Below are 18462 nucleotides of genomic sequence, written 5' to 3' on the forward strand. Positions count from 1 at the left end.
ATTACTATTACCATAGTGCCTAGGAGCCCTGATCGTGGACCAGTAGATTTCATGGCAAAGGAGAGTTTTAAAGAGGGTTTTGAAGGAGGATCATGAGTTTTGTTGATATTTATGGGGAATTTCCCCCAGATGTGAGGGGCAGCATGGGGGAAAGTGTGAAGCTGCTTGTTTGATTCTTTAATAAGTGGTTTTAGAGTAGCAGCCATGTTAGTCTGTATCCGCAAAAAGAACAGGAGTACTTGTGGCACCTTAGAGACTAACAAATTTATTAGAGCATAAGCTTTCGTGGGCTACAGCCCACTTCTTCGGATGCGTGTTGCATGTTGCATCCGAAGAAGTGAGCTGTAGCCCACGAAAGCTTATGCTCTAATAAATTTGTTAGTCTCTAAGGTGCCACAAGTATTCCTGTTCTTTTTTTAATAAGTGAGCGATTGGAGGTTGACATTACTGGCCAAATGTGGGATTCGATATCTTAATAGTGAATGAGAGATGGGTTCAGGATAGCCTGTGAAGGGCCTTGAAAATAAAGAAAAATTGTTTGTTTGATGCAGACATCTGTCATGGAGCTGATATTTTGCTAGTGGGGGACTCTTCCAATAGATCTGTTTGTTACAGAGGACAACACCAAGTTCCTGAACTTTTGCTCCAGCGGGGGTGTGTGTATGTGTGTGTATCTGAGTTCCTTACCAAACTCCTTCCTGCTGCAGTGGTCTCCAGGCCTACTATATGCCTTTCTTCTGATTCTCCTGCTCCCTGGAGTGATCTCCAAAGTCAGATGGGACAAGGCCACATTGACAAAGCTCCCTACTGGTTGAGACATTTTTGATTCTGAGACCTATTGCACCTGTCCATTCAATCTTCCATCCAACTCCTGGTGTGGTTGGCTTGATATCTTAGTATCATGGTCAGATATTGCAGCCAGACTCAGACATTGCACTTAACAGCTTGAATGGTGGATTGCTGAAAGCTACTGTCAGAGATTGTTCTCAACAGATTCAAGAAATCCTCATTCAAAACAGGAAACTGTCTCAGAGGATGATCTAACTATTCCTCCAAATGGAAATGGCTCTCCTTATGGGCAATCCAGCATTATGGGTTGTCTCTTAGTTCTCTAAAGGTTCACCTTGCAGCTGTTTCAGTGAGCTAGGCTCCACTAGAGTCATATTCGGTCTTTTCACATCCAATGGTGTCCAGATTCCTCAATGGCCTCTGTAAAGCTGCAGCCTGGAGCCAACACGCTGACATTAGTTAAACATTACACCTTTGACATGGCACCTGGTTTGGAAGAGTTTATATGCCAAGTTTGGGGGAGTTGTACTTTAATCTCTGTTCTGCTCAGATAGCTGATGCTCCTCTTTCCCACTCTCCAGAATGGACACTGCTTGATAGTCATCTAAAATGAGATCAGCACTGACACATACTTGAAAAAAAGAACTTTTACCCTCCAGTAATTGAAGTTCTTTGACATGTTGTAATCAGTGTGGATCCCACCACCCACCCTCTCATTCCTGCTTTTTGGCATCCTTAGCTACCAAGGGCTTTGAATTGTGAGGAAACTGATAGAGGATCACAGCTGCCATGCCTTTATGTCATCATAGAGGGGCAAGAGTAGGCACAAGGTGCATGGGCAGCCCTGACAGATTCAGAAGACTCTGATCTTGCATGCGAGGTGCCCGTGTACCTATAGTAAGATTCACACTGACTACAATATTTCGAAGAACCTCAGTTTCTGTAGAGTAAGTAACTTCTTTAATTTTCTAAGGCCTATAAAAATACATATGTAAGTATCCAAGAAATTGTTTGTGAGCACTTTCTGTGGTTTATAGTTTGAGTAAACAGTGATTGTGCCCGCTACTTGGGCAATCTTCCAGCGAACTGCATATGTCCTAAGTAGAGCAATTATGATGAAACCCTGAAGATGAACCTTGTAGCAAGAAGAGGGACACGCTTTTGATATTTCAGCATACGCTGAAAGAGGTCAAACCCTCTTACTTAAGGGTATGGCTAGTCTGATAGGTAAAAAGAAAACAAATCTATCATCATTAGATCTCACAGTAAATTCCTTATGTATGCAGTTGCAGATTAAGTCAAACAAAACTACAAAAGTTACATTGATGTAACTAAGGTCACAAATATAAATGGTGAAAAGTTAAATTTATGCTTCTTACAGTAAGATTAAAATTCAGCCCTATTGCACATTCTGTATTTTATAATTTGAATTTATTTCTCGTAAGGCTTAGGAAAAATTATTTAAATAAGTATTGTTTCATAGGGCACATTGCATAAATCAAATAATGCTGCATGTTTGAGTCTATATACAAAAAGACAAATATCAGTCCTGTATTTTTTAAGTCTGAGTTTAATGGCATAAACATGAATATATTCATAGATTCATTTATAAAGAAAAGAAATAGAAAATACAAAATGCTTGTGACATGACTGAGTTAATTTTGCTCTGTACATCTTAATGTTTTCATCCTTTCATTTAAGTATTATAAGGGCCCGATCCTGTAAATGAGATTCATACTGGCTCAGACCTCTCCATCCTCATGGAGCCCCATTGGCTTCTTCTGTACTTTGCATTGAATTGCAAGATGAAGGCCTGCATTTGCTATTGAAGTTACTTTAATGTAACTTTCAATTCTAGTTTTCTGGTTTATTCTGAGGAAAAAAGAAAATCTAGAGCTCTTGGTCCTGAGGAACTTAAGGTCTTCACATTTGAGCTGTTAAACTTGAAGAATTTACAAACATAGTTGCCTTTGCTAGTGGTGCTTTTGAGCATCTTCTTTTTGCCTTTCGGTGATTATAAATGTTACAACAAGGAAGTTGCTGCAGAAATTGTAACCTCCTCAGACAGGAATCCAACTTTGCAGGAGCATAAAGATTTCAATAGAAAATCTTTCTATGCTGAAATATGTCCGTTAATGTTGTCACTGTTGGTATCAACAAATGTTGTTGCTGCTTTTGCACAGTACTGAGTGTTTAATTACTTAATTTCTCCTATCTTTCCAAATACTGCAAAGAGGCTAATACTAATTGTGGACTGGCATCTTTTTAACTTTTGATGCAGCAATATTTGTTTAGCTGAAGTGTAAAATTAAACTAACACAGCTATATTAAAGATTTTTGACTCCTAAACATAACTGAAAATCATTCAGAAAATTAAAGGAAATAAAAAGTGGCAGTAGTTTATTCACACAGTAGTTTAGCCACACATGATAGCTAATATACCCTCTTTCCCCAGTCACTGTTCTTCTTTTACAAGAGAGGACTGCAGTATTTTATAATGTATTCTGAATCTCCTTTTTAAAGTTCTATTCTAATGACAGTAACTACATTTCAAACAGGTAAAGTTAGGACACTCAAATAAAAGGTTTAAACATATGTTATTGTATTGCTGTGGTAGTGCTATCTGGATATTCCTTAAGTATACCATATGAGAGTAAAGAAAAGATTTACTGCAGTAGGAGGCCCCACTTCTGGAAAAGGTAAAAGGTTCCTCAGCATGCATTTTCACTCTTCTGTGAGAATAGAGTCTGCGCGCATAATGAGTAGTTCCCTCTAAAGTTCAGATTAAAGTAAAGGCAGTGGAAATGTCTAGTCTAGCGAAGAGAGCAGTGACATTAGGGACGCGAGGGTGATAGTGACTCCAACTTATTTCCTTTCCAAAATGCTGATGGAGGTAGTATTTGTTAGAATATGTCTGTGGAGTAAAAAATATAATTACATTTTTGTTATGTAATTGACAGAATAAAACTTGGTTGTGCAGATACTTATATTTTAATTTATCTTCTTTCATGGTCGGCCTTGAAAAATGCTAGACTTCAGCTTTTATGAATGTGGTGTAGTAAAGAAAAAATATGAATTCTTTTGGTTCTTAGTTTGCTTTTTCCAGGATAAATTCTGTTACCAGACTCAAAAGTGGTAAAATACTTTCCGAGGCCAGAAGAAGCAAATACAAAAAACAGATCTAACACTGTTTTGAGGGGCGTTTTTAATAAAATGAGTACATACTAAAGTGAGACTGGAGAACACTGATTGGATGGCAAGCAGATATTAATGTTCTCTGGAAAACTGCCCCATTCTAGATATGTAACAGACATATTGTTTTATTCCTCTCTGTAGTTCAGGCAAATATTGTCAACTGTGTTGACATCTTAAACCAATAAGGCTTGACTTTTCAGAAAAATAGGTGCCAACAGCAGGTAATTCAGTGATATGTATTTTAAAAAATAATGAATATTTTAATCAAATATTTTAATTTAAAATACAGCTGACAGTTTATGGAAGGTGAGAAATGCACATCACCACAAGAACTTTCAAAAGATGTGCTGAATAAAATAAATACAGCTTTCTTTACCATTTTGATTTATATTCATTATATGAAAGTTAGTGTGGAAAAACATTTTAAGCCAGCTGTTTAATTAGCTGAATGCTTGCTAGTTTTTGTAAACATGTTAATGCAAATTACTATTTTACATCTAATTACATACAAAAATGATATTAAATTAATGTCAAGGTTGCCAGGCCAAACAATCAAAGTCAAAATGCAGGCTAAGATTTTCAAAAGTGGGTGTCCAAAATTTGGTTCCTACATCCATATTTAGGCAACTAAACATGCCACCTGATTCTCGAAGGTGTTGGGCTCCCGAAGTCAATGTAGTTGCCTGGTATGCAACATTTTTGAAAATCAGGCCAAATATGTAAGTATCTAAAGCTGGCTTTAGGAGCCTAACTTTAGGCACACATTTTTGAAAATGTTACTTAGAATAGTCAAGAGTGAACACAAAACCTTCAGTATTTCCCATATACATTATCATTATGATAGCCTTTGTGTGCTCACATGCTATTTATAAAATAAAAATATACGGTTTTTTCTACAACCTTACACATGTAAAGCATCATTATAGAGATTAATTGCCATCTCCATAAAAGTATTTCTTATACAAAGTAAATAGAGCATACTTAACCTGTTTTAGGGGAAATGCAATAACATATGGAATCATGGGCTGGTATGTGTGTAATGTTAGTTTGAAATAAAATATATATATCACATAATATACAATTATTTTAATAAATATGCTGGGATCTGTTGGACTTTAATACATCTTGCAATAATGAACAATTGGTATGTAAGACAGTTTAAATATTTAGTATCTGGAAACAAGTTTTGTTTGCTAATAGAAAGTCAATTTTAAATTTACCTGTACTTCAACGAGACGTATATGGATCAAATAAGTGGTGAACAAAGCTAAACTTTTGTACTCAGATTTGTACATGAATTTAAAAATTTGAAGAAATTGTATACAATACTTTGAGAAGGTGGTATCTGATATTTAAAACAGGTTTAGGCTGTCACATTAGACACACTCCAATGATCAAAGGGACACTGTCAATATAATATCTTGTCAGTGTGTGAGAAAAAACGAGATAAGTGGTGAAGATACTACTCCTGTCCCTGGGCATCCCAATGAATTTTTGAAGGTCTAAAATCTTTGTGTAGTTTTTATTAATGGCATTTCTCTCCCCTTTTGTTCTGTTAAAAATCCACATAATCAGGAGTAAGTATGATGAGGTTTCTATAGTGGGGAAAAAAATGAAACTGTGTACAAAAAGAAAACAAACTGGAAAAAATACATGATCAGTTATAGTACTATAATTGTAACAATAGGATGGAAAAATTCCAGACAGTGTGATTGTTAATGGTGCCTTTTTATACATTTTTTAAATGTTTTTTAAATTAATAAAGTCCTTTCTATCTCATAGGAGGTCCCTTTGGTCATGTATTTTGAATGGAGGTAATTAGGAGTGCTCAACTTAAATATCTCTGTTCAGTGCCCCTAAATGCATGCACCAGCACCTAGAGGAAATGTGCACTTTATCAGGCACCATTTACTTTCATAGGTTGTTTGATGATTTTAATGCAGTTTTATGTTTCCGTTTGTATCATTCTCCACCTCCTTGACTCCTCTTCCCCTTTTTTAATATTTAGAGTCAGATAAAATTTTTGCACACACACCCCTATATAAAGTTAAGAATTTAAACATAAAAGTGAAGAAATTCAAACATTTTCTCAAAACTTTGTGAACTTGGTTGAACACATTAGATATATATTAGACATTAATTAGCAGCATAAACAGCAACTGGCAATATACAAAATGTGGCCAAACTAAGGATCTTATGGAAAACTTTAATGCTTGAATTTGGTCTTCTTGATTTCTGCATGATATTTACATTTCAGAAAAATTTTCAGTTACGTTTGCAGGTGTTGTCCCTGATCGTGCAACTGGAACTACCTGGGTGGACCCCTGCTCCCACACAGAACCCCCATGAAGTCAGTGGGGCTCTACACAGGAGTAAGGTTCTACCTGCACTTGCAGAGTCAGGGCTTTTGGATGGATTTTTTTCTCCCTCTTCCTTTTCCTTGTTACACCATTCAGAACAAAAGATTGGGAATTGACTTGGAGATATTCTCCTTTATGGAATGTGATAAAAATGGTTCTACTAAAGCTGGTTCTGCTGAGTCATTTTCTCCTGGATGAATTCCAATTAAAAAAAAATACTTTGTTTAAAAATGATGATTTACGTATTTAAGAATTGTCTGACCATTATTTTGCTTAGAAGAATCTACTTCGTCAGTGCTCTAACATCCACTAATTCAAATTAAATGGGTTTCTTCCTGGAAATTGTCAATCAAGCAGAGGCTGCCAGTTGCACTTGAGAATTTCTTCACTCTTGTTCTCCGTCAAGGAATCTGTTGTGGTTTCCAATCTTTCCTTATTTTTAGCAGCAACTGGACACTGCTGTATCACTGTACAGAAAATAGAGGTGAAGAGCACAGATGCATCCTTTCATCCCCTTATTGTTTTATTCCTCTCTGTAGTTCAGGCAAATATTGTCAATTGTGTTGCTCTATCTATCTCCAGAATATCTATCATCCATCAAACTGAAGGTATACCAGGCAACTTTGCCTTTTTTTTTGCAAAAACTCTGTTCTTTTAACTATCCTCTCAACATGACTCCCAGACTTTTAATGTTGCACTTTAGTATATCCAGTGTAATCTGATAAATTCTGCCGTTTCTCCAGCATCATCACTCCTATTTAATGCCTTTTGTTAATTAGGCATACCTTTTAATAGGAAGTCAATCCACTACCTATTCTACTGAATGTTCACTTGGATCTTTTCCTCTTTGCCTAGTAGCATTGATGATAAACTCTGAGAAGAATGTTCTGAGCCCATGTGCAACACATCATCCATTATCAGACACAGGGATTCGAGTCCTTTTTAGAAGAAAGGTTGCAAAAAATCAGAATCCATCTGGAACATCTCAGTGAGATTCTATATGCTTCTTATTTATGCCATATCTGAAGTGGTTCCTGTGGATCAAACTTTATGGGAGGGAGCTCATGCCAGTTGTTATCTGGATACTTGGATTTATACTGGGACTTTAGAAAGCAAGGTTTTCTTTCCTCCCCATGTTGGGGTCACTTTTGTGGTAGATGCACAGTAACTAAATTTTTCCTGGATTCTGCAGTCTAGGATCACACTGGACAGTTGTGACTTTGGATGCAGGTTTTGAAGTTCAGAATGACTGCGGATAAAGGTTTCAAAGAGAAACTGTATTTTTCATCAGTCCAGAGCAGGATGGTCCTACTTATCCTGGTTTTAAGTTTCAGGAAGTTTCTCCTCAATCAACTGTGTAAGTGGATAAAGACAGACATACCTTTGTTGCTTATAGAAACAGACAAGGGATCATGATGAGTAAGACTGTCCTAATGGCAGCCGTAATAGTGCTCAGTTGGCTCAAGATAAAGCTAATGCTGCGCTTGAAAAACTTATATTGACTAAACTGACTAGCTGAGAAGATGTGCCACATCCCAAAAAAATGGTGGTTGAATATCTTACCATTAAAACATCACATCCCAGCCTGAGGTCTCTCTTCTGTGGATCTGTTAATCTCTGAGAAGAACTGCAGTTTTTCTAAATATTACAGATAATATCTAGGCTAGCAAGCAAAAGCTTATTTTCAGTCATGTTTTCCTTCCCCATTTCTTTCATCTCTTTGCCTCCTTTCCTTCACTTCAGCTTTTGCTAGGATCCTGGTAAACAGTACAAACAAGACTGTGGTAACATACAAATGGCCCAGGAAATGGCATTTAATTGGTGCAATCAGATTAAGTGATGGCTCTTATAAACCTCCAAACTCACAGTTCACCAAACCTGATTTAGATGCAGGTCAGTCACAATAGTCCAGAAAGAAGAGTATTGTATTTTCTTTGTGGGGGCAGGGAGAGGCTTGTAAGTAACGCATTCTGAATAAATTATGCCTGCCAAAAACCGTCCTGGAAACTCATTCAAGACAAACCTGGCCACATCTAGAGACTAAGCACTGGTACATACTCATCACTAGAGAAGCTGAGCATCTACAAGATAGGATCAGTGTTCTTTTTGTGATACATGCAGAAAAGAATGTCTTCAGCTATTGTATTCTGTTCTATAACTTTTGTAGGAATTCCTTGAGAAGAATCCATCCAAACTATCTTTCCTACTAGAGTGGAAAATCTTAAATATGTTAGGCTCTAAGGGGACCCTGGAGTTGTATTTAAGGAGGACTCTGCAAGGCTTATTTCTGTGCAGAAGTTACCTGCCTACTTTACCAGAATCATGACTTCCTCATTGAACAAAAAGGTTAGCCTCCTCAAAAGACATCAGTAAAGCTTACTGCTTTGTTGCATCTACACATTCAGTAAACTTAAATTAATTCTGCCTTCCTCAGCCAATTTGATGTTAGGGTGTCTCTCTTGAAGGACTAATCTGTTTTATTTTCTGTCTTTCCTGTGGGATACTTCTATTAAGAACCCTTTCATTGTGGAATAGAAAATGCCAAAAACAGAGAAGATAATAACGTAATTGTTTTCTGTGTTCAATTTTACTAATCCAGAAACCTGCCTCACTTTTCTTTGAAACCTCTGTAGTGAGAGGGAGTATAAGCTAGTGATTTAAAGGGACTGGAAGTAAAGAAGAGGTTTTTCCACTGATGTATGTGACCCTATGCCTCAGCTTCCTCATTGGTAATATGGATATATTAGTGCCTTATAGGAATTTTGAGGCTTAATTCAGTAATGTTTGTAAAACATATGGATAGCCTCTGTTGGAAGGTACTATGGAAGTGCAAATTATTATTGTGTAGACTGAATTCAATTATTTTTTGTAAGTTTACAGGCCTGCCATGGTTAAGGAAAGAATTTTTTTGTGTCTTTAAAAGACAATGCAAAAAGTTCTTGAGTGGGGAGTGTAGAAAGGGACTATCTGAAGAGGTGCTAAAGACATAAAAACTCAGCGTGGTGATTGGTCACCTCTGCTTAATTGACAGGTTTCAGGGAAAAACAAAAACCTATTTGTTCTGGCTTAATGGAACTGGAGAACAGAAAATGAGTATCAGGTAAAAATTCCTTTTTTAAAATCTTTGCAGTTCTCCTTTTAAAAATGAGTTAAGACCACACAAATCTAAATCCTCCAAATATATATATATATATATGGGTAGGAATTTTAGCAGCAGGCCAAATTTGGGTTGATTTATTCAGTGCATATGCTAGTGGATAAGTGTTGACATCACAAAAATACCATTGCAGTTGATGCTGATTGACAAGTTTAACAGGCAGAAGATAGAATCAGTGTAGCAACTGAAACCCTGATCTGCGCAGCTCTTTGTTTAATTTATCATCAGGACATCAAGGAGGGAAGGTTTTGTTGTCTCTTCCTGTACTGTGCTTGCTCTGTGGTTAAAGTCGGTCAGTTTCTACTGCTATTAATCGGGCATCTTTCATGAGTACTACAGCAAAATTCACTGATAAGTAAATGGCTAAAAAGTAAAAGACATACTGGATCTGTCATCTAACGGTATGCTGTTTTTGGATGTTTTATGTGCATTTCAGCATCAAAGTGTTGAGATTGTAATTTAGTATGATATGTCTCCCTAGTTTTTGATTATCGTTTTTTGTTGCGTTTTTTTGCCTTAATCTATTTCAGATTGAAGGACAAGGACATGGGGCAGTTTTTGACTGCAAGTGCTCTCCTGATGGCCAGCATTTTGCATGTACAGACTCTCACGGGCACCTTCTGATTTTTGGCTTTGGCTCCAGTAGCAAATATGATAAGGTACAGTCCAAGGCATAAATCAAAATATCCTTTTCATTGTTTAAGTAAAAGTGTTTGTGCGTGCTTTTTGTTGAAAAAAAAATTGACTTCTAATTTATTTCACACATTTTAAAGCTTTTTGTCTTTTCAGTCATGTTAAGGTATAGCTTTTATATTTGTATTGTTAGATTCCATTCTCTTCCCCTTTATTTTCTTTCTTTTCTTTTCTTTTCCAGCTCATACAATATAGTATGTTTCTATAACTCGCTGCTGCTTTCTATCTCCTGTTCAGTTGCAATCACTCCAAGTTTCTGTGCTTAAAACAAAAGGAGTAGAAATACCTCTAATAATAAAAATAGATTGAAATGCATAGTACTTTGTTAAGTAGGTGACATTGATAAACTACAATGAAATTCATTCTAAATTTAACCCTGGCTTTCAGACATAATTGTGCTGGATCTTGATTAATTCTAATTAATTAAAATTGATCTTTTTAAAAGATATTTTTGGATTATCACATTTATGGTTCATCCTTGTTTATATCACTTGCTCCGGAAGTTATTTGGAGACAAATTCATACTGTAAATTCATACTGTGGGGGCCTCCCCCTAGGGGTGTGTGGAGGAACATTTGGGGCGAGGGGACATGGCAGGGCCTGAGCCAGCTCCCATGGGGCATGGGGAGGGAGCACCATGCTTCCAGCTGCGTTCCGCCCCCAGAACAGCTCCATTCCCAACCTTGCTCCTCCCCCAACTCCATTCAGCTCCCAGTTCTGTTCTGCCTCCAGGCCAGTTCTGCCCTCGTCCCACTCCACTCCCAACCCTGCTTCGCCCCAGCCCCAGTTCCACTGAGTCCCCATTCTGCTCCCAGCTCAGCTCTGCCCTCGTTCCCTCTCTGTTTCCAGACTAGCTCTGCCTCTAGCTCCAGCTCCTCTCCCGTCCCCAGTTCTGCCCCCAGCTCTGCCTCAGCCCAAGCTCCGCTGCTGAGGAAGCTGTGGCTGTTTAGCAATGGAGGGGGAGTATAGACAGATTCCATTAATGGTAAGGGGGAGGCGTGGCTGGAAAAGTTTGTGCACCACGCTGTAAATGTACTGTATATGTTATATTAATGTAATTTTAATTAGGGTGGGTTAATTTTGGTGATCCTAGATACTTCCTTATTCTTATACAGGCGCCCAGTAATGCTGTATTGGCATTAAAACTTGACTCTAATATGGTTTAAGTCAGTGTTTGTTTAATTACTTTTATAACAGACTTTTTGAAGTATCTGCTCTAATAGATAAAGATTTTTAAAATTTAGTTGTGTGTATTAACACATAGTGCTAACAAAATATGAATACTAAAATGATATAAATGATTTCCTGCTTATTTCCATTTCACCCCATATCTCCTAAAAATGCAGTAACATAACTGTAGTAGTCAGATATACAATACTGCAGACTTTGTAAATTATTTAACCCAATTTATGCTGCTTTCTGCCAAGCAACTGTGTTTTTAGAGGGTACCTATGGGATTTATTCCCCAGTGCAGTACAGTATAAAAATGACTATTAGATGGGGAAAACATTAGCACATTATATACTCCTCTGGAAAGGAGGGTAAAGTACCTGTTCTATGACCACCTCATTTTTACAGAAGTGTCCATCAGTACAAATCACTAACTTGCTAGGAAAAGACATTGAATACTTACTGCAGACATATTTATTTGAATGTTTCTATTTTTAATTAGTTGCTTGTAACTGATCAAAAATTGGCTTTACGTTACAGATAGCAGATCAGATGTTCTTTCACAGTGATTATCGACCTCTTATCCGGGATGCCAACAACTTTGTCTTAGATGAACAGACACAGCAGGCTCCACATCTCATGCCTCCCCCATTTTTGGTTGATGTTGATGGCAACCCTCATCCATCAAGATACCAGAGATTAGTTCCAGGTCGTGAGAACTGCAGGGATGAGCAGCTTATTCCACAGATGGGGGTGACTTCCTCAGGTACATAGAATTTAGGTCCGGTATGCTATAGTGTACATGGGCTTGAATATTGAATTCATCATATGGAAAGTATAGTGAGGTGGTTCGTGTGTGGTCTAATACAGTTGGAGTTAATAGGACTCTAGAATATTGCCACTATGTTTATCAGTTTAATTAAGAAAAACCCCTTTTTTATGTGTAATAAATCTTTATCTTAATTGGCAGCTAACAAGAGGAGCAGCAATGATGAGTGAAGATGTGATTTTGGCTTTGAGGGGAACTGCATCTAGGAGCTGGGAGTCTAAACTTATATTCAGTTGAGGAGAGAAATATCAGCTGAGATTAGGGATTTGACTTGCTTAGGAAAACATCAGCTGGAAACAAGGAAACACCAGCTAGACATTCAGTAAAAACTAATTCTTGATCTAGCATAACTGCTATGTGCCATACTTGAAATGTATGTTTCTAAAAATTAAGAGGGTTGTTTGCAGTGCTGATCTTGCACAATTTAGTAGGAGCCCCATTAGAATACGGTTTTTTTTCCTGAGTGATTGTCCATACAGATTCCACTGTTGGTGCACATGCACTTGACTCTTTTTAACTAGCAGTGTCCAGTGGAGTCACACCGGCACCTACAGCATGCTCTCTTCACCCTCTCCCCTCCCCCCCCTTCCCAAATAAATTTTATGGAACAGGCTAAACTACCACTCACTTCCTTCTTACCACCTCTGACTGTGATACAGTGCCCTTTGCAGTGTTCACATCCCTGGCACTGTGCAAATTAGATCTTTAGGTTTACAATTAATGGTATTGTTTAATGTAGTTTAGTGTTAGCTAGTTTAGTTACGTTTCTTTTGCCTGGTGGCTTTAAACAAATAATCAAAGAGACAATATTCCTTTTTTCATAGTTTAGCCAGCTGTTTCCTTTCTTCTAGGTAGCCCCCAACACATGCACACCTGTACAGGGGTACTAAGAATATGGCAGACACCAAGTCACCAGGGTTTAAGACCTGTTCCTTTGTGACATCACTATGTCTATTAATGAGACACACATTTTGGAACATTGTTCCATGGGCCATTCCTTCTCAAATCTTACCCAGAAGGCGAGGGAGGCCTATACAAACTTGCTCAGGCTCTGGGAGATCAGAGAAGCGACAGCAGGCAGGTCAGTTTGTTATTGCTAGTGCCCTGCTGAGCCATGATTCCACTCCATGCTCCCATGCTGTTGCTTCTCACATGCCTTGTTTGTCTGCCACTCCAGGGTCAAGAATTTGCATATCTCCATTGAAGAAACTATGTGTAGGTTACCTTCACCAATGCCAAGCAGGAGACCCAAAGGCCACATTTCTTTTGGGCTTCTTCGCTTAAGGGCCATAAAACTGAGTCACTTCTGGTACATTGATATTGTAGACTAAGGTGGCATCAGTTCCTCCAGAATCTAACGACGGAGTTTCCCTGAGTACAGAACCTTGGCATTGAGCTTGGTACATTGAGTCTCAGCAGAGAGTGGTTCACTGACTGCAGAAGTATCAGCCACCAACATCTGACGTTACAGCACTGGATACTTCAGTGCTCTCCAGATCAGCACTAAAGCAGTTCACAGTACTGAGTGACTTTTCCATTGGCCTTGTGTAGGAGTCACCCTTGCTAGAATGTAGATTGAGACATTGTTGCTAACTCCTCAGCTCCTCATTTGCCATGTCTTTCCAGAGGTGTCTCATTGGCACCAATGTCTTAAATAAGATACACCAGATAGGATCGTCCCCTAGAGGAGGTTTGTTCCTGCTCTTCCTCATCAGCAGAATATAGCAGAGATTCTTCCCTTCTGATGGCCCATCACTCCCATGGGTGGCATAGTGAGACTCTAGAGATTAGTTCTATTACAGAAGCTAGAAGATGATCAAGGTTGCATTGGGAACATCCCAGTGGGTATCCCCCTTTTGTCCTCTCCCCCATGATAGCCATACCAGTCATGGCCGTATTGGTACCCCTGGGATATGAATCCCTATTCCAGGAAACCAGCATTCTTCTCTGTATCGAGGGCCAGATCTCTCTGTCAGCCAGGAAGGAGATTCATTCTCCCCAAACTTCTCAGCAGATCCAGCCATAGCTACTAGAAGGTTAGAGGGAGAATGGGGGGATGACCTTCGCTCTGCTGAGCAGGAGTACTCACCACCTCTTCTTCCCTGGATGAGGCCATCAACCCTCCAACTACAGCCTTGATGGATCAGTTTAAGGTCTTTCAAGAGCTAATGATGAGGATGATAGAAACAGTAGACATTCCTCTAGAGGTTATCCAGGAGCAAAAGCATTAACTTCTGAATATCTGGAAGACCAATTATGCCTACAAATAATGCTTAGTTGAACCTGCCAAGTCCATTTGGCATATGCTTACATCGGTACCATCCAGCTCCAGGAGATTTGATGGAAGGTAGAAGTTCCATGCCGAGTGGTTTGAGTTCTTTTACTAGCATCCTGCTCCTGGCTTTCTGGTGGTGCAAGCTGTCCAAGAGAGGACAAAAACATCAGGGTCTTCCAAATCCACCCCTTATGGAAAGGAACCTAAAAACCTTGACTTTTTTGGCCAAAAGGGCTGATCATTAGCCAGGACTGCTCTCAAGTACAATTTTTTTTAATTGGGACAAGCTCTAAGTGTTGTAGATAAACTATCTAACAAACATTAGGAGGAGATGAAATCCCTCATGGCCAAGCGCTAGTTGACTACCAGAGCCTCACTTTAGTCTGTGATCGGATTTGTCTGACACAGCAGAAAGAACAATAGCCACTGGAGTTACCACGAGGAGATCCTTTATGGGGTCAGGCATTTGGAATTCAAAGGGAGGTCCAGGTAACAATTGAGAACCTCCCACTTGAGGGTAGATAGCAATTGAGGACCTCTCATTTGAGTGCAATAATCTGTTTAATAGTGGCACAGATGAAGCATTCCATACCCTGAAAGATTCCAGGGCAACCTTGCACTCTTTGGGACTCTGTCTTCTCTCTGAAGAGAGAGCAGTAGAGACCATGGTCTCACTACAGGCAGTGGTCTCCATCCCAATATTATCCCCATCATTGGAGACTCCAAGGGAGAGGCAGAGATTTCACCAGAGGTGATTCTGCCTCCCTCTCAACTGTCTCCCAGTCTGGGGCTCCAAATACACAATAAATTTGATGCCATTGACATCTTGATTGTTCCACCACAAAACTCTTTCTATTCAACTTGCCCCTCCCCCCATTTGGTAACCACTTGTTTTATTTTCAAGAAGTTTGAGCTGGGATAACATTGGATAGGTGGGCCCCTGGGTTAATAAACAAGGGTATCCATTCCAGTTTCAATCTCCTCCAGCATCCTCCCCCTTTTCAGGGGCCCTTTCATGAGAGACGTTTGAAGCAAGAGAGAGACTCCCTTTTACAATTGGGAGCAATGGAGGAAGTGCCCTTAGAATTCAGGGACAAGAGTGTTTTATTCCCACCTCTACTTAATCCCAAAGAAGAAATGGAGTTGGAGACCTATCCTCAATCTTTGATGTCTCAACACCTTCATCCATCATTTCAAATTCCTCATGGTAACCCTGACTTCTGTAATCCATTTTTTTGATCCTGTGGACTGGTTCATAGCTCTTGATCTGCAAGACACACATTTTGATACATCCAGTACACAGAAAGTAACTGAGATTCCTGGTAGGAACATCACACTTCCAATACAGAGTCCTACCCTTTGGCCACTCCACAACTTCCCTGGGTCTTTACCCAAGTTCTGGCTGTAGTGGCAGCTAATCTTAAGGAGCCAGAATTCAGGTAGATCCCTATCTAGATAACTAGCTAGTTTGAAGATCTCCACAGCAAGTGACTGGTTCACTTCATGTAATTCTAAAATTATTTGTTTCGCTAGGACTCAGAATCCATATTGACTCTAACTCAGACCATAGAATTCATAGAGGCAGTGTTAAACTGCAGGTCAGTGGGGGCGTATCTTCCTCAATTGAGATTTTGGACAATAATGGGCTTCCTTATTCAACTTCAAGCCAACCCAAGAACACTGGTGAGGCTGTGCTTGAGGCTCATGGGACATATGACTGCATGCACTTACGTTACACAGCATACCAGACTTCACATTAGAAGTGGCAAGGGTGGGTGAAATCAGTATATTTACTGAACAGGCACCTCATGGATATGGTGATCACAGTTCCACAAGAAATCCTCTCCTTGTTAAACTGATGGATAGAACCATTTCAGGTGTCCTTCCTCCATGCCTTTCCTTATAAAGGTTCTGGTAAAAGATGCCTTTAGTCAGGGTTTGTGCTGGTGCAACTTGGGCAGCTGAAAATTCAGGTTCCTCAGCAGGCCTGTCTACACATAAAAATTTTAGGTTTCCACGTCAGACACCTGGCCATGTAAGGGTTTCTTACCTCTTCTGCAGTGCTCAGCAATCCAAGTACTGGTAGACAACACCACTGTTGCACTATGTAAACAGACAAGTGTGAGAGAGATTCTCTCCACTCTGCCAAGAAGCTGTACATTTATGGGAATGGTGCATTCGATATCTCTCCACCAGCTCACCTGGACGTTTTCTGAAAACTGTGAGTGGCCTCTCAAATACTCAATCCTGCTGAGCATTGCCAGATGGGGACTCTCAAAAGTGTGCATGTTTGCAACCCGTCACAACAAGTGTTGCATGCTTTGCACCAGAGGGAATGCTACACTGGGATTAATGTACGCCTTTCCCCAGTACCCTTGATACCAAGGGTTCTGAAGAAACCGAGACAATATACTGGTCACATCCTCATGATAGGCTCAGCATGGGCCAAGAGTTCTGAGATTCTCCAAATCTGAATACATCAGCACAGCCTCCTTACCAGCTCTGCCTGGCATAATCACGCAGATCCTGAACCTGGACCCAGCATCACTACACCTGACAGGCTGGGTGGTATACAAAGAGATAAGCTGTTCAGCTGAGATTCAGAACACTTTGATTCAAAGCAAAGAGCCTTTGACCAGATTGACATACAAGGCCAAATGGAAGAGGTTTTCTCTGAGTATGTCCACAGTGGCTTTCACCACTGATCTCTCCAATTTCAGCAATAGTGGAATATTTGTTAACCTGGAGACAAGCCTGAACTTTCCATCAGTTCAGTCAGAGTCCATTTAGCAGCAGTATCTGCAAATTATTGTCCTATCCCAGATGACGTTGTTTTTTTTTTCACGCAGAGTGGCAAAATGATAGAAAATACTTATTTATGTTTTCCCCCTCGTTACAATACCACCTTCTCCCTGGAAGCTTAATATGGTGCTAGCTGGATTTATTGGGGATCCCCTTTCACCTTTGCCACGTGTCCTACTTTTCTCACCTCTCAATGAAAACAGCTTTCAGTGATCCTTAAGTAATCTAGGAGGGCAGGGGAAATTTGGACACTCATGACTGGTGCCCCATACACAGTATTTCACAATGACAGGATTACCCTTAGACTTCACCTGAAGTTCCTGTCTAAGATTATTTCAGAATCCCATATAAATTAGTTCACTTACCTTCTGGTTTTCTTTCCCAAGCTTCAAATTAATCCAGGGAAAGTGAAGCTTTACACAATAGCCATAGTGAGAGCTTTATCTTTTTTAGATAGGACAAGATCTTTAAAGAGCACATCTAGGCTATTTGTAGCATTTGCAGACAGAGGGCAACCTATACCCACATGGATCTCCGATTGCATAATGACTTATCTAACTCAAAAGATCATATTAGAACTTTATTCCACTATGGCTCAAACAGCCTTTATTGCCTGTTTGGCTAATATTCCATCTGAGATATGTAAAGCAGCTACATGGATCTCAATTCACACACTTACCACTCACTATTCTCTAGTGTAGGCTTCCAGATCAGGTGCTAATTTTCAGTAGGGCTATTCTGCTATCCTAATTCAAGTAGGACTCGTGTTATCCATCTCCAAGCAATTAAACAATTGTTTGTTAGTCCCCAAGAGTGAAATCTGTGTGGACAAGCACTTGAAGAAAGAATGATTACTTTCGCTCTAGTATCTGGTTCTTTAAAATATGTTGTCCACATAGCTTCCACAACCTGTCCTCCATCCCCCCACTAATTCACAGTCCTGTTCCTGTGGCTTTCTGTATTGGTGGATAAGCCCACTCCACCCTTTATGCTTTCAGCTGGGGAGGCTTGGTGTGCTCCAGGGCTCCCAGGGTGCACATGTGGCCCTAATGGATGCTACAAGTCAAAAAGGATCTGATCAAGGGTGCATGTGCGCCACAAGTGGAATCTGTGTGGATATGACATATTGAAGAACCATAGTTTCTGTAGAGTAAGTAATCATTCTTTTTGTGTTTGTCCAAGAAATGTTTAC

General features: G+C 39.5%; 1 protein-coding gene across 2 annotated transcripts in view; it reads left to right on the forward strand.

Annotated features, from left to right (window-relative positions):
- Positions 1 to 18462, forward strand: part of PHIP (pleckstrin homology domain interacting protein) — a 334660-nt gene that overhangs the window by 175940 nt on the left and 140258 nt on the right. For both annotated transcript variants that reach the window (XM_054021954.1, XM_054021955.1), the window contains exons 16-17: positions 10032 to 10160; positions 11905 to 12130. In XM_054021954.1, the coding sequence (XP_053877929.1) occupies positions 10032 to 10160; positions 11905 to 12130 (355 nt within the window). The remainder of the gene's footprint in view (positions 1 to 10031; positions 10161 to 11904; positions 12131 to 18462) is intronic.

This window comes from Malaclemys terrapin, chromosome 3 (assembly GCF_027887155.1).
Source record: "Malaclemys terrapin pileata isolate rMalTer1 chromosome 3, rMalTer1.hap1, whole genome shotgun sequence".
NCBI classification, from domain to species: Eukaryota; Metazoa; Chordata; order Testudines; family Emydidae; genus Malaclemys; species Malaclemys terrapin.